General features: G+C 35.9%; 1 protein-coding gene across 4 annotated transcripts; it reads right to left on the bottom strand.

The window, feature by feature from the left end:
* Nucleotides 1-3,136: 3,136 nt before the first annotated feature.
* LOC103421838 (probable plastidic glucose transporter 3) lies at nt 3,137-10,933 on the bottom strand. Of its 4 annotated transcripts, none has more exons than XR_003776248.2 (16): nt 10,687-10,929; nt 9,972-10,116; nt 9,651-9,756; nt 9,477-9,544; nt 9,259-9,391; nt 8,630-8,729; nt 8,409-8,521; nt 8,169-8,262; nt 7,366-7,519; nt 7,129-7,272; nt 6,944-7,017; nt 6,664-6,752; nt 6,082-6,196; nt 4,990-5,174; nt 3,866-3,992; nt 3,137-3,419 (listed from the first exon to the last, which is right to left on the bottom strand). XR_003776248.2 is itself a non-coding variant. In XM_008359872.4 (15 exons), the coding sequence occupies exons 2-14, from the start codon at nt 10,060-10,062 to the stop codon at nt 4,992-4,994; spliced, it is 1,461 nt and encodes a 486-aa protein (XP_008358094.1). In that variant the 5' UTR covers nt 10,063-10,116; nt 10,687-10,933; the 3' UTR covers nt 3,137-3,419; nt 4,990-4,991. The 4 variants fall into 4 exon arrangements, 2 of the variants coding, with proteins under 2 accessions (XP_008358094.1, XP_017184047.1); XR_001788378.3 differs by having other exon boundaries at nt 3,866-3,972; XM_008359872.4 differs by lacking the exon at nt 3,866-3,992 and having other exon boundaries at nt 9,651-9,753; nt 10,687-10,933.
* Between the last annotated feature and the right edge of the window lie 6,519 nt (nt 10,934-17,452).

The following is a 17,452-nucleotide window of genomic DNA, read 5'->3' as shown; positions in this document are numbered from 1 at the left end:
CACTACACCCATTACATCCACTCATTACCACAACATACACCACTACCACCTTAATTAGATGATCCTCTCCCTAGCCTATAAATACATCCACCCTTCACCATAACAAGGGAGAAAAAAACAATCCAAAACACACATCATCTACACAATTCTCCACTCTTTGCCGCATTCAATACAACCTTCATCCAAACACATCCATTCATCTTCACATTCATTCCTCTATACAAACAAACCTTCAACCACTTACCAACACCTTGTGCCGTAGCAAAGGAAGGGAAGGAAAGTGCTTGGACGTACTTGCTGTCCAACTTGGATCGTTGGAACGTTTAGGTGTTTTCTTTCTTTTGTTTTCAATGTTTAAATTCATTTTCTTTTGTTTTGTTGTGAATATGAGTGGCTAAACCCCTCTTGGCTAGGGGTGATTTCAAAGCCATGATTATGTGTGCAATATAATTTGATAAATTCCAGTTATGAACTCTTGAATCGTGAATGCAGTTGGCTTAACTATTTGATTGATAACTTATTTGTATATGTTAATTAAGGGTCGACACTTAATTGACATGCATAAATCCGTTGCCAGAATACAAGGAAGTTTCACATAATCGTTACAAACTTATATTCACATGTAATGAATGTCGCTTATAAACGATCGCGTTAAGTTCAATTCCTAGCCTGAGTGACATGATGTCATAGTTGCAAGTGCTTTGTCAATGCTTATGATTTTCATTAAACGTAATGATCTTTTATTGTATCTCTATTATGATGTCATGTAGCGAACTTTAGAAAAATATTTTAGGTTGTCAAATGATGTCATCCAATCCAATAAAACAAGAAAAATATGAAAGTTAACTAGTGATGTCACGGTTAATTTGGAGCATTGTCGTTCATAATTCAATGAAGGAGTAACTGGAAATCGAGTTATTTGCATACATGTCATGTGTGGAGAAAAAACATCTATCTATCTCATCCATCATCTTATTTCTCAAATTTGTTTTACAATCTGTCTAGTTTTTCATACTTGTTTGTTTGTTTCAACTTCGTCCAAAACTCAATCCCCCTTTACTGTAGTGTGTCTAATTAGTTAGAATCTGTTTTAATTTGTGTTTTTAAATGTTTTGATTCAAGTAAAAGTCAATTTTTGTCCAAAGTCATTCCTAATGTCTAATTTAAGTTTAGTTATTTTAAGCTGTTTTGAGTATTTTAAGTTTGTTTTGAGTCTTGTTAAGTAATTTTAAGTTTAGTTTTATGTTTTTAAGTCAGTTTAGAGGTTATTAGCAAGCCCTCCTAATCCCCGGTAAAAGAGGATTAAATTTGTGTGGTAAGATAATTTTCGCATCACTGTTCCTTTACCCTTCTTGGTCATAGCAATATAGTGAGAGCTGCAAACTTCACGTGTTTTAACTTTGTCAAAGCACTTTGAAAAAGTGGTCTGTGGTATCTGGAAAACTGATGTTGCGTGTGAAGATTGCAGACAAGCTTTATCCAAGGAAATCTGGCTCTCAAAGTTCGGAGAGCGGTGCCTCTTCGATTTTCGAACAAGCAATCCTGTTGGGGATCTAGCTTTCGAGATTCAGAGAATGGTGCTTCTTCGATTTTTGAGAAAGCAATCCTGTTGGGAGTCTGACTCTTGAGATTCGGATAGCAGTGTCTCTTCAATTTTTGAGAAAGTAATCCTGTTGGGAGTCTGGTTCTCAAGATTTGGAGAGTGGTGCCTTTTCGATTTTTGAGCACGTAATCCTGTTGGGAGTTTGGTTCTCAAGATTTGGAGGGCGGTGCCTTTTCGATTTTTTAGCACGTAATCCTGTTGGGAGTCTGACTCTCGAGATTCGGAGAGCAGTCTCTTTGATTTTTGAGAAAGTAATCCTGTTGGGAGTCTGGCTCTTGAGACTCGAAAGGCGATGCCTCTTCGATTTTTTAGCAAGCAATTTTGTTGGGAGTGCTTTCTCGAATGTGAGTAAAGGTTGGGCAATTTTGCCAGTATGTCTTACCACGGAGCACGGAGGTTGACATACATTGAGACTTTCTAGTTATCAAGCAGTGGTGCTGTTCATTTACCCTTATGGGTAATTGTACGGTAGTTAGACCTTCAAAATTTATGTCTAAACTTTGTCAGAGATCTTTGGCAAAGTTATCTATAGTACCCGAGGAGCTGATGTTGCGTGTGGAAAGTGGTGCCTCTTTGGAATCCGGAAAGTGGTGCCTCTTTGATTTTTGAACCAACGGCCCTGTTGCCTTTTCTTTTATAAGGGCACCAATTGTGTGCAAGAAGTACATTCAGAGAGTTATTGCTTGTAAGAATTTTCCCCTTACTTCAGAGATTTATTGCACCTCATTTCTCCTTCATCACTTTGAGAATGTCTAGCCCATCCGACTGTCGTTTTGACTTGAACTTTGATGAAGAGGTAGTCATGCCTTCTTAAGACAACATATGGCGCCTATTCTTCTTATCCCCTACTGGTTCTCTTACCGTTGGGGACTCTGTGATGAAAAATGATATGACTGCTTATACCATACTTGACCAACCCCAAAACTACTGAGCATCGGTCAACGTTATACCGTCAAGGACCCATAAGAGTTTCCCTCCAACCAGGAGGCCAATCACAACGCGACACGTGTCGACATCAGAAACCAATCATAGCGCGACACGTATCAACATCACAAGCCAATCACAACACGACATATGTCAATGTTAGAATGAAACTAGAAACTCTCTTCTATAAATAGAGATCATTCTCTCACAATATTTCCTAATGTCATTTGTACTAAATCATTCACTTGTACTAACAAAATGAGAGCTTGAACCTATGTACTTGTGTAAACCTTTCACAATTAATGAGAACTCCTCTACTCCGTGGATGTAGCCAATCTGGGTGAACCACGTACATCTTGTATTTGCTTTCCTGTCTCTATCCATTTGCATACTTATCCACACTAATGACCGGAACAATCTAGTGAAGGTCACAAACTTAACACTTCCTATTATACCAAAGTCCTCACTGATTTTGTGCATCAACAAAAAAAAAATTAAAAAAATTAAAAAAAAAACCGCCAAGTAAAGGCTACATCAGCCCAGGCTTACAAAGCTTTGCATTTTCTGATTCGAAAGTCCCAAAAAAAAAAAGGGTTTTAATTCAGCAGGTGAGTTCAAACCTAATCAAATTCAAGTCTTTTTTATCATGTCATAATTTTGATGGAACACTTGTATTATATTGTTCGGGAAGTCAGGTCCTTCATGTATTACACTGTATTGCAGGTTTAAAAGCTCACAAATGAAGGAAAAAAACAGCTCTCATAATTTACAAAGGCCTTTCAGAGTGAGCACCTGGTAATTAGTTCCCAAACTTCCCAGCCAACACGATGCTGATGACTTCAACCGGAATCCGGGCAGACGTTTCCATACTACCTTATTCTTCACTATTTCCCTGAAAATCAACACAATACATGAATTTGGATGAACGTAAAATACAAGCCAATCAATAAATAAACTTTGTTTCTGCCATTTGAAGGTGGCATAGCTTGAACTAGAGAATCAACTTCGAGGTCATGAATAACTTCAATAATTTGACAGCAGATATCGGTAACCTAGAGATTTAGGACAAGTTGACAAAATTGTTGTGACCAATCATCTAGTTGGAAAAAGAATGGGAAGTAACTGGAGATTAAAGACAACCATTCTGAAAGTTAAATCTTGAAGGAAACTGACAAAGACGAAATTTGAAGAGACATAAACTAAAGTTATCCCCTTCACTATACCCCTCACGGAGTCGTTACCCAGACATTTTTCTAGAAAGCAGCATTTTCTGATGGTCTACAAAAGTTATTCAGGTAATCGAGGATGTTAAGGAAAAACGGTAAGTGGAAACTCAACTCAGCTGAACATGGCAAATACACTACGGGCAAAAGTGAGTCATTAGTTCCATCATTAGTAAGGGGACTTCAGCTTTGTGTAAGAGTAATCTAGTTTTCTTGAAGAACCTACAGAGACAAGCAAACAACTCGAAAAGAAAAATGATCTTGACTTAGTCTTCCAACGATAAATCAAATAAAGAGATATTAGTTACGGTTACTGAACAAATTAAGGAAAGAGTGATTCCCCTGAACTCGGGGGAAATGGAAGCCCAATGGGCAGACAAAACCCGAATTCTGTCCCATAGCTCTGCCAAACCAACACCGGCATAATCATAAAAAAACACACTTCAAATAGGATGAAATTTTTGGATAAAAGATATGGAAACGAAAAGTTTGTAAATTCAGTAGATATGCATGATATGCAATCTAAAATACAGCATCATTTTTAAGATAAATACTTAAAGCATGAAAAGAAAACACTGAATTTGTGTCTAGAAAATAATTTTGATGAGATAAAAATGATATCTTAGCATCTAATTAGCACAGAACATCCATCTGTTTATAACTTTATAGTGCATGACAAAAATAATGTGCATGTATTTTATGTGCACTTTACATTATTTCTTAAATTAAAGCACGCTTCCTTTTCCCTAAATTGAGAAGGTATACAGCCCCCCCCCCCCCCCCCACCCACCCAAAAATCCACACATGCGTCCAGCAATTGTGAGCCAGGGGTAGCCCCAGAGAGCTTATTACACAAGTTAGGTTTTGACCTCCGGATTTACACTTCTTGGGGCAGTTATTTAGGCCCTCTTGTTGCTTTCAGCAGTTAAGCTTAAACCTGGTTTTAACTCATTTTAATTGGGGGTTTGACAAAGGGGTCAAAATTTGGCCGCAAAGAAGCAACTAGAAACTACATTTCTTTAGATCCGAGAACTACCCTCAAAATGTAACCTTTTACGATAATTGCTAAAAATTATGAGATACTGAGAAAACAATTATATGATTAGAATACAGGTAACATGAGGGAATGCCAACTGCAAATTGCCAGCACCTATTATGAAACTAAACGAAACCAAAATATTTAACGGGTTGGTATAATAGAAATAGAGAACCACCAAATAAAATAACAAGAATAAATACCTTCATTGAGGCGGAATAAGTGCAATTTCAATTTCTTGGAGGGACTTTCCTTTTGTTTCTATTACATTTCTCTTCACAAAAACAACAGCCAGTAAACAAAAGGTAGCAAAGACTGTATACAGAATTTGTGGCCCAATTTGCTCCAGCAAGGGTAAAAACAACAGGCCAACAAAGAAATTTATCACCTGTTGAAGGCACAAAATTCGTTACAGCGAGATGGCATTAAAATTTAGAAGTTTAGAGAATGGAATTTCTGTTCATAGAAGAAAGTAGCATATTCACTACAAGCAAACAGAAGCAATATTAATGAGACCTCAAATTCAACTCGCAAGAACGGATTCTTACAAGAACAGCCACATTCAACAAATATAATTGCAGCAAGCCATAATGATATTAGCCTATCAGTATACAAACAGGAGTGCATTCTTGCAAGGTTAATCTTTGAATTACTTCCAAATTCAAGATCACAATACTACTTTATCAACCACGCAATGGCCTAGTTTGAAAATAAAAACAACCATGCGATGGCCCAGCCACGACAGTTGTTGGGGCTGGATTCCAAAGAAAAGATAATTGATCTTTTTCAATGAAAAGTTCTGTCGGATTTCAGTAGAATCCCATTAACTCTCATTTTCTAAAGCTAAATATGTTCTCACGTAATCCCAAAGTCTTTTACCAGCTTACAATTTTAAGTTTTTAATTAAAGATTAGAACTTGAGAAGGAACATTATTATGCAGAGATTCTAAGTCACTGTAGATGAAAAAGCAACCTACACTTTATCATTAAGGTGAAAAAGTAGTAATTGATAGTCAAATTCAATGTACATGGTGGGTCGTCAAAATTTTGTTTCGGATAAAGGGGGTGGACTGTGGAGGAGCTGTTTACACTAAATCGTAGGATGTTTTAGACTGACTGCCCCTGCAGCCATGACTACGTGTTAATACCAAAACTTGCTTTCATAGACTGAAATTGATCACGTTCATAAAACTATGTTTGGTATGTGAGTATGATAAGCCATCAGTCAGCTCCCACAGTGGAGAAAATAAAAGGTGCAATGAGTCATATCTTGAAAAAATATAGAAGACAATTACCCAATGCACGGCCATGCAAACTGCCATTGCTTTTGCCCTAATACGGCCAGGAAGAATTTCTGAAAGGAGAAGACCAGGAACTGGACCAGCTCCAAGAGCAAACATCAACACAAACCTGCAAAAACCATTTGATAATCTAGATTATCATAACAACCACACACCCAAAGCTTCTGTGCATATTTGCTTTATAATCTCAAAGTCATTTAAATATGGCATGTGGAAGTATAGACATGCATGCACAATGCATTAAAGTAAAAAATCTGTGCAGAAATGGCGCATCGCATGATAATATGTTATATTCACTCAATTGTGTCAAATTTTTACAGTATCATTAGGCAACAATTGGGTTTAAATATAGAAAAAGAAAGAAACCAGAATGGCTAACTAAAATGAATTCACTTATACCCTTTTAATTATCCCAGTGCAAGACTGATTTAAAATTCCCAAACCATTCAAGGATCTGTCTTATCCTAACAGCATTTTTTTTTCGTTATTTTATCTTATACTTATAATAACATAGCTTTTCTCTATCTATAAACAAGACTGGAGCTGATATACTACTGTTTGGACCCAACTACTCACAGCAGCATGCCGCCAACAGATAGACTCAATGCTCCAGATCCCGACGTATAAGAACTTGCTCCAGTTACTTGAAGACCCATTGCCACTGCCTAAATCAAGAAATGCATAAAAGGTTAGATAAGATATCATACTGTCTACTTGATGCAAACAAAAAGGAGAGAACCTCAGTTGGACCACATGCAATATGGGTACCACTGATTCCATAAAACAGACATAACTAACATTTAATATTTTAGCTCAAAAGCTTGCATCAAATATTCAGAGTATTTTAGGAGCTTACCATGCCAGAAAAGCTTCCAAGAAGAAGTACCTTTCTTCCAAGCTTATCCATCAGGATCATTGCAAGAATTGACCCTAGAATAGTATAGAGATAGACCAAAAAATAAGAAGAATGGTAATAAGGAAACATATAAGCAAATCTCAAATAGGGACAAATAAGATACTTGAGAATAAACCCAACCATACCCGACAGATTTGCAATTCCAACACATGTGTTTGCCAGATCTGAAGGCACCCCAAAGCTTTTAAAGACAGTTGAAGAGAAATAGAACACAGCATTTATGCCTGACAGCTGTTGTAAAGCAAAAATGGTAGACCCAATGAAAACCACTGCAAAACATGGAGGTGATAAGGTAATCATACAGAAGGAAGCACGTAAATTCAATCCTGAACAACTCATATACTAATGAGTTGAAAATATACTTTTGAAATGTCGGCCATACAGTAGCTCTGAAAACTTTATTGTCTCTAGTTCATCCCCCCTGTCAGACTTTGACAGTTCTGCCATTGCAAATTTAACATGTGCTGCTCCTAAAAGTTTCTCAAATTCAGCTTCAGCTTCAGTACCTCTTCCTCTCTGAACGAATTCAAAAACAACTGTTAGCATCAATATTGATAAGTAGCCTTCAATGGGTCAAAAATAAAATGAAGCATACTCATACCAAGCACTGTAAGGTGAGTAACTGATGAAAGTTCTTATAATCCTTGGATAATATCACCCACAAGGCATGTATACATATGGGAGAAAAGAACCAGCTAAAAGAACAAAGAGACGCCAGTTTCCCCAAGGAGTAATAATGAGCACTACCATTACACATTTGCAATACAAAGAGAAAATGAACCTTTTCTCTACTGGCAACAACAGAGAGAAAGAAAGAAAGACAAAAGAAGAAAGTGAGTGAACAAATTTCAAATCCTCCTTTGAGCCAGAACTGGACACAATTACTAATCCGGATCATTGCATATCTATATATATGGTATGTGCATTATACTACACAACAGGTACGTTTATACCAAAATATACATAATACTATATATAAGTAATAATATGTTAATATCCTAGATGTCAGAAATTAACAAGAAGCCAATTTCACTAAAGCTGCATAGAGCTCAACCAATTCAGGAATCAAGACTACATATAGGACAGTTTATATTGAGTACAAACACGAGAACTAACTTGGCCTAATGTTTTAAAGGTCAATGATTAAGGAATGAGAGCACATAACCTTGAAAAGCCACTGAGGACTCTCTGCACAGAACTCCATGCAAACAGCTAGCACTGCAGCAGGAACAGTAGATACCCAAAAACAAACTCGCCACCTAAGCATCAACGGTGTTGATAGAAAATTGTATTCATTAGATAACTGTTGGAAAATAAAGAAGACGCTTAACATAAGAAAAAACGGATCAAAACTTGAAATGAAAAGTCTTCAGGATTTTTCCATGACCCCATAAGAATATCTTACCAACCCACTATATCCTTGGCAGGGAGTCCAATAAAGAGAGACCCCATAAGTCCAAGACACGTAGAAATTTGTGTGAAGCTCCCAAAAGCACCCCTTACAAAAGCTGGTGAAATCTGCTCATGTAAACAAAGCATACTTAAACATTTAATAAGATTTGATGCAAACTAAGCAATGTCAATTAACATTTGCAGAGAAAACAACAAATTTAATTTCTTATATACCTCTGACACATAGATAGCAGCAACAGGTGGGCCAATTCCCATCCCAGTTCCAACGAATATCCTCCCTAGAAGCATGCCCCATAGACTTTTGGTTGTTGCACTGCAAATTCACATACAAAATTATTTAGTATGAATCATATGGTTTACTATATGTGGAGTTTGTGACATTGACCCTTTCTCCTATTGTAATGGATGTAAAAAAAAAAGTAAACGAATTTCTAATTTTGGCAAGGGAATATTTCTATTTATCAGGACAAACTTTGAGTGAGAGGCATAAGAAGGAAAAACGTGCAAGTTTGGATCATGTAAAAGGTAAGCATAAGTACTTGACAACTTCATTCTCAGTACTTTGTATAAGGTTTAGGGTTTAGAGCGCTCATAAGAACAGTTGAAGCAAGGCACTTAATGGTTTATCTGGAAACTTTTGAGTGCAAGAAATAATAGGGACAAGCATGAAAATGGGGTCATTAGTAATTCTTCATCTTTAATTTGTCCATGTTCAGTTTTCTCTTTGTACAATTTCAGTGTGACTTGTCCATTTAAGTTCTTAACGTTTCTCAGTTGGTCACACAGTCACACTTACCTTTTATTTTAAGTGCACATGATTGATATTATGATAACAGTGTTACCTCATTGATGCACCGATTATCATCGGCAATGCACACATCTGGAATGCCCTTCGATGCCCCACTCCATCTAGAATCCAACCACTAAATAGAGATCCAACAAAAGCACCACCTAAACATGTACTCACTACTAGACCTTCATTGAAATAGAAACAATATCAGGTCAAATAATGAAATACTTTTAGCTGAGAAAAGATCTGATATCCAATAACACTTATTACCCTTTGCCAAAGGATTCCCACTGAAGCCAAGGTCCAAAGAAATGCTATCTAGTGTCTCGTTAACCACTCTGCATTAGTAAAACCAACAAAGAGTATACTATTCAAGTTAGAAAAACATATCAATCAGAAAGACGGAAAAAAAAATTCTGAGTTTTTCAGGAGTAGGGATGTCACCCGAGATGGTAGCCATATAGGAACGAAGAAAGAGCTGCCACAAGCATATGCGGCAAGGAGCGCTTCCATGAAGGGTTTCCAATACCTTTTCCATTCACTAAACCTACTAAAACCCATACAAGGAATCAGCCACAAACGCACGTACCATTTACAAAACCAAATTATCTAATACTGCTTTCAAAATTTATTAAAATCCCATTTCAATGAAACTTCTAAAGAATTATGTACAAACCATGTAGGAGAAAACGGTAAAGCAATGTAGCACCCCGGACATAGAAACAACAAAACATAAAAAACTGTGACAGAGCAATCCGTGAGTACCTGCACTTTCTTCTCTATCATAAGCATTGATATGGTCCTTGGACGCCACACGCTTGTATGCCGAGTAGGCATCGACATGACGACCCCGCATAGCAAAATTATAGAAGCCTTGTCCAAAATTTAACACAGAAAATTGTGCAGCCGACTGCAACCACCAGACAAAACTGACCAATTAAATTCTAACTAATTCATCATTTTTTACCTCATACATTGCTAAGTGCGAACCAATCTGGAAAACCAAGAGCCGCATTGCCAAATTAACACACAAATCACAGTACAAAGTACAAACTTGAGTGATAGAATATCCGATCCGGTACATCACGGACTATAACTTCAAATTTGCACCATCCATTCATCATACAACAAGCATACGATATCCACATCAAATATATATATATATATATATATATATATATTATATAAGCATGCAAATGTGAGAAATCATGATCATACGCAGGAGAGATCTTGCTAGAAACGAAGAAAATTGAGCTTCACATGCGAAACGGTGGCGTTTCGGATGTCACAGTAATGGGAAAGCAGAAAACTCACCATTTTCTCAAATAAATAAATGAGAAAAAGTAGAGCAGAGAGAACTTTCAGCTGTAGACAGAATTTTCTAGGATTCTGGTGAATCAACTGTGACCTATAAAATGCAAATATACATAGGTATACACATGCATGATGCATTTACATAAGACAGAGAGAAATTGAGTACCTGTGTAAAATGCGGAGGTGGAAAACGATCTGACAGCGAGAGGGGAGAGAGAGATTGAAGAAGACGTAGGTGGAGAAGGAGGCGGAGGTGGTGGAGGAGACTAAACTCCGGCGGTGGGAGGTGAGAGGAGAAGCAGAGGCACTGGTTATGCGTCACCGTCAGCTCTGCAACTCAAGACAAGTAAGTCTAAGCGAGCTTCTCGAAACCGTCCCCTGTATATTCGGAGGAGAGATATTTCACGTCACAGTGATAGTATAGTATGTGCTTTTATATAAGATCAACTTTAATGGTTAAGTTAAAAAGTTAAATTTTTTAATTCAAAAAATTTAGAGCATATTTGATACCCTACTTAAAAACTTGAATTGTTCTTAAAATTAATTTTCAGGATCATCTCTTAGAAACAATTTTTTTTAAGTTTCAAAAACTTGTTTGGCATTGAACTTAAAAACTATTTTTGAATCAAAAAATTTGAAAACTTGTTTGGTTTAACTCTTGAAAACAGTTTTTTAGTTTTTTTATTTTTTTTATTTTTTTAATTATGTATTTTTAAGATATACAAAACATTTGAAATGAAACCTTAAACATACTATTTTGATATTCATGTGCTAATACAACACATATATGCTCGATAATCAAATTAAACTTCAAGTCTTAGATAATAAACATTACATTAAAACAGTCTAGAAAACCAATATACTTTGAGACTAATTGTTATTGATGTAATCAAGCCACATTGATCCAGCTATGTGGTCTCTAACATCATTCATAACATTATCGTCATTCAAATGCATGTTTGCCTTTTCTTGATTAGCCCCCGAGCTTTTTTCATCTACCACATCAACATCATTATCTTCAAATTGTTAAAACAAAGTATCATTGCATTCTAATGAAATTGTGCACGGCACAACATGCAACGGGAATGCGTCTTTGCTTCCTAATTGGATAATTTGGCATCAACTTTAGAATAGGAAAACGATTCTTAAGCACTCCAATGCATCATCCAACAACATTACGTAGTGATGAGTGCCTAAAGTCGAACAATTCCATTGCTCCTCTTATACGTTAACCTCTTCCTCTAAAATCACGCAAGTGATAACGCACTTTGCGATATGGTGCAAGAAACCCACTCATGTTGGCATAGCCGGAATCAACAACATAATATTTACCTATTCCAAGAACAATGCATATAATTATTTCACTTGAACAAAATACAATAAGAAAAAAATTACAAGTAATTTGATATGTTTCAATGACTTCGTACCTTCTTTTGGCATTGGAAACCTATTCTCTTCTCTTGTTATTGCATTCAACAACACTCTCGAGTCATTAGACGTTCCTTCCCATCCGGTGTAGACATATGTGAACATCATGTCAAATGAACATGCCAACATAATATTTTGTGTCACACTAACTTTTCTACCTCAGTATGAAATTTGTTTTGATTAAGGAGCCCATGCACTGATATGTGTTCCATCAATAGCGCCAATGCAATTCTACCATTTTATAATTCAATTCATAACATGTTAGTACACAAAATATAGTTTACTTCAACCTAAGTTGTTATTCTAGAGCTTTAAACATGTATCTTTCTAGGTACTGTAGAAAAATAATAGTCATGATCTAACTAAATAATAAAATGTACTTTATAAATATATTACCTGAAACTATGGATCGTACTTCGGATTTCCCAAAATCTCAGAAGGTGTCGCATCCATATTTGGAGGTTGAATTATACGAGTACCAAGTCGACATATTGCTTTGAGACCTCGGTTAAATTGTCTTGGCACAGTCTCTTTAGAATGTTGAAAAGTTTCAGCAATTACTCTGTTGCGGATTGTATGACTGATAGTAAACAAGAACATGCATACGGCCTCTTCCACACAAACTGATCTATCATCTTGTAGAAAGTTCAATTCTCTCAATGTTGAGCACAAATTCCTGAACGTGTTTTTATCTATCCTTATAATATCAAATAACCTATGTGGATGTCCATTCAATAAATCTATCACATATTGGCGGCCTGAAAAAATGTGAAGTCATGCATGGCTCTTTATTTAAACGTGAGTAATGATCATATAATCTTGTAACTAAAAGCAACTCTCCAAGTGAATCATCCAAATCAGATGATGAATCACTTTCTGAACTTGAACCATTTTTGTCCACTTCATTTGAATCCATCCTATATAGACAAACAAATAATTATATTTTACAACTATCAAGTAATTAATAGCTAAACAAAGTGACAAGACAATACTATATGATAATAACATAACATTAATCATATTACCAACACAAGTCATTTCCATACTCATTTAATTATAGTTCATCATAAAACAAAAGATCTCAATACTAAACACAAAAACATATCCATAGTCTTACTATTCATCATATTACCAACACACTAACTAACAACCAACTTGGACCATTGAGCTTTCTTACTAGGGCTATAACTATTCATTTTAGACTATTGAGCCATAATTTTTTCCTCGATTCAGACATCTTCATAAACATCCTCCTCCAATCCGAGTTAGTGAACTTCTCCAAAGCTTTCAAATAAGCGATATCATCAACATCTTCCATGCCCTCAAGTACTTCCATACAATCTTCAATGGTACTTAACTCTCTCAATGGGGAGGATACTTCCTTCTCTCTTTTACGCTTAACCTTTTCCAATGTAGCCTCAGTCTTGGCATCAAGTGACTTTACCCAAGCTACAAGAGCTTCGTCCATTTTGGTTGACTTGGATGACTTTGACTTTGAGGAAAGATCACTTGGAGGGAAAAGAGCACAACGCTTGGTACTGGTTCCTTCATGTCCCTCACTAAAAGCCTTTGAACCACTTTCGGTGCTTTTTCTAATGTGTGCACCAGTGGTAAGAAATCCAGCTTCTAACTCTCTCTCAGAATCAGAATTTGGAGGAGAATTGGTGGATGCATGTTGCATTTGACCAGTAGCAGTGGTATTATTGAAAATCTGTCCAAGCACCTCATAATGAGAACAACATTTGCTACTGAAACGGATAGCAAACTTGTTTTTCTGTAAAATTTTAAAATAGGTTGACCACACTTAGAAAATAATATTATATAATGCATATCTATAAAGAAAATACATTATATAATGCAATAAATACCTTAATATAAGTTGACCAAACTTCATCAGATGCTTGAACAGTGTTTGCAACAAGGCCTCAACCCATCCCAGTATGATTAACAAGCTTGGCAAACTCACGGTGAATTTTTCGCAACCGATTATATTTTTGCTTCAATTTTTCACGAGTGTATCTCTTACCATATTTGTCAAACAACTTCATGTCAATCGCATCCCATTGATTCTTTTCTAAAGTGTTGGTTTGCAAGCCTTTTTTTGTCTCTTCATACAACAAACTAATAACGTAGTCTTCAATAGGTTTTGGCCAATTAGCTTTATCATTAAGGTCATTTTCAAAGTCTTTATTTGACATCTTTCAGACACGTACTAGAACAATGTAAACAGAAATATAAAAAATTAATACAAAGCTAAAAGCTACATTCACTTACGAATGTTAATGCTAAAGTATAATATTAAAACTTAAGGTATGAATGTACAAAACACAAAAACAATATAAAACTACACATGAATCAAAATATTGTGATGTCAATACTTAAAGCCAAAATTTCTAAGCAGACTATGGATGCACTGGTTCACATAGAAACAACTACAATTAGAAAGAAACATGGTAGAAAAGATATCACTTTTTGATCTTTTCTAACAGAACTTGCTACTAACTCAAAGAGTGACAGTAAGTAATCAAACTTCAGGTGAAGGAGATCTTATTTGTAAGATTTTACAAATATAACGTAGTTTTTCTCACGACCTTTTCATCACTCTTCATGTAATGTAATCGTGCATTTTTTATCCTAATATCGCAAATAACACAAGGAGATATTGAATTTAAGGTTTGCTTCCTTGGACGTTTTAATACTTAAAATGTTCTCTTTCATGCACTTCTCCCTATGCATTGAAATGTTGATCGACTTAATCCTAATATCGCAAATAACACATGGTATAATACGTAACAGTCTTGAACTAGAATCATGAAAGGAAACAAAAAGGAAAGGCTTCAAAATCCCCTAGTTTTAGAAGTTGTGCACCTCGTTGCAAAAAGTCAAGAAATTAAAGGGCAAATAGGATTGTTTCCAAACAACATAACATACTAAATTGAGGGGGCAATTATGATTGAAATATTCCAGATCAGAGAAAACAGTATGAGGCTACTCCACCTCAAGTAACTTAGGCAAAGTTGAAATAGATTCAACTTCACATAACCAGATTAAGTCTATGAACAAATATGATACTCAACAACACATGAAAAACATCTAGAAAAGGGTTGGCATGGAAATGTTTGCCCCTAAAGTCACAACACCAAATCAATCTATGCAATGGTACCGGGTTAGCATTAAATCCTTTCATGATAAACACAACACAAGAAGAGCCACATGATTATAAGTTACATTCGAAAACAGTAATCGAACCTTAAGTAACATCTCATTCAACCCAAAATCAGTTAGACTTGACAACAAATTCAGTCCACAAAAATGACAGTATGACTGAAATATCCCAAATCGGAGAAAACCCACATCACAACAAATTCAATTCACAAATCAATCCTCATTGGCACATCAGAAAACATAAATAGAAGAGTTTTCAGATTAATTACCAAGCTATGAGCTTGATCGAGCTCAGTTAGGGTAATATATACACACAGTACACAAATGAATCATACCAATTAGATAGATAAACTCAATTTTTGACAACCCAACAAACAAAACACATGAATCAACTTTCACATCATTTCCTCCATTTTCAAAGGCACAAAACAAAACAGTAAAAGACAGACTCATTACCTTGGTCGTTTCTTGCAGTGAAGAGAATGGCCCAATTTTGTCCCCAATCAAGCACTCAGAGATTCGAGGCTTAAAGTTATTCACCGGAACCTTCACCCTATTGGCCGGAATCTCTTGGTCGTTCGTCGTTAGTGAGGCGCAAGGAGTGGTTTGCGTAGCGCAGGTCTCAGACCTCCATCGCGAGTCGCAACGCAGGGATATGAATTCGTGAAAACAAAAACCCTAAAACCTGACTTTTGTTGTTTTCAAATTATAATGGGTTGTTTTTAAATTTTTTTTAGTTCAGTTTTGCAAAATAGGCTTACCAAACAGGTTTTTTTACATTAAAACTTAAAAATTGTTTTTGAGTTAAAAACTTTGGACTCAAATCCAATACCAAACAGGCCCTTAGTTTTTAGCCCAGAAACAGCTTTTCTGTTCCAATCCTTTTGACCTAAAATTTTAGCTCGGGATTATTAAAGAATGAACTTAGACTATTTTTTTTTCTTAAATTAAATTTTAAAAAATAAATAAATATGTAAATTATCGTAAATTAATTTTATGAACATTTTAATCTAAAAATATTTAAATTCCGATAAATATTGAAAAATCACTAAATTTTCCACAAAACAAGCCTTCAACTTTCACCAATCTTTCAACCCTGAGCTAACTTTCAATTCACCAACCGTTGCTTTGTCAACCCTGTGTTACTCTTGTCTTGTAAATTTTCATTGCTTTGTCATCCTATGCAAAAAATACATAAACATAATTAGTTGCAAAATAATATTATGTACATGACAAATAAAATATCAACAACAAAACTCACAATTTCTGTGGCACTCATTGCTATGCCAACCATGACTCTCTCCAAGCTTCCTTTCCATAAAGTGCATGCTTTGTTGATAGTCTTCCATCGATCATAAACACCATCACCATCCCGCCCGCCGCCATTGCAGTTTTCTTGAAACTTTGCAATGATTTTATCCCACAAAACCTTCTTATTTTGATTTGTGCCAACTGCACCATCTTCGCTAACAGAAACTCATGCCAAGCATAAAGCAACATCTTCCTAACAGGTCTAATTATGACCTCTAATATGCTCTCTTGCCATGTTGAACAATTTGGAAATGGAAAGAAATGGTAGAAAGATAAATTGGAAGAATTGTAGGAGAAAATTGAGTTTTGTGTGGATGTTTGAACAAATACATAGATATTTATAGAGTTTTTGGGTGAATTTTGAGTTAAATATATATTTTTAATTATTTTAGCCTTTGGATTTAAATTTGGACCGTTAGATCTTTTTTTTACTGTTAGATTTGATTATATTCAATCTCAGCCGTTGAATTCAATGTATTTTAAAATAACATATTCTAAAAAATTAAATTTGAATCTGGACCATTGGATCAACCAATAGTCCTTAAAGCCCAGCCCTTGGATTAAAATTATAGTCGTTGGGATGATGATGTTCGCCGACACACAACTGACAATGGGGCCCACCCTTGTCGGGAAAGCCTTGCAAGCCAACCACGTGGGGGCGCGTTAGAGCGTGGGCGGGCCGAGATTGGCCCAAGTGTCAGCGAGTCCACTCGCACGAGGGGGAATTTGGGCCCAACTTTGGCATTTGGCTTTTAGCCCAATGTTTTAGCATGGGTTGGGTGGTGTTTTGGGGGGGGGGAATAAATGGAGAAATTTGGCTTTTAGCCTATCATTGGAGTTAGTCTAAATGGTGAATTATATGTGTTAAAAGGTTAATAACTTAAAAATTAAAATTTTCCACCATTTGCATAAAAACACGTGGTGTACCATCCGTATACTCGTCACAATTAAAAATTTCTCATACTGGGAGAGATTAGAGAGGAAAATTTTCTCGTATTGGGAGAGATTAAAGAGGAAAAATTTCTCGA

Source organism: Malus domestica, chromosome 09 (genome assembly GCF_042453785.1).
Source record: "Malus domestica chromosome 09, GDT2T_hap1".
Classification (NCBI taxonomy): Eukaryota; Viridiplantae; Streptophyta; class Magnoliopsida; order Rosales; family Rosaceae; genus Malus; species Malus domestica.
The sequence above is the reverse complement of the archived record's forward strand: the minus strand, read 5'-3'. Positions and strand labels throughout refer to the sequence as shown.

Bases quoted from the DNA above. Each gene is read 5' to 3' on its own strand.
- LOC103421838 (XM_017328558.3), bottom strand. From the start codon at position 10,062: ATGCGGGGTCGTCATGTCGATGCCTACTCGGCATACAAGCGTGTGGCG. The intron at 7,018-7,128 runs GTATGGTTGGGT...ATACTATTCTAG, and splicing joins TGGAATTGCAAATCTGTCGG to GGTCAATTCTTGCAATGATC. The intron at 6,753-6,943 runs GTAAGCTCCTAA...TTCTTGATTTAG, and splicing joins TTGGAAGCTTTTCTGGCATG to GCAGTGGCAATGGGTCTTCA.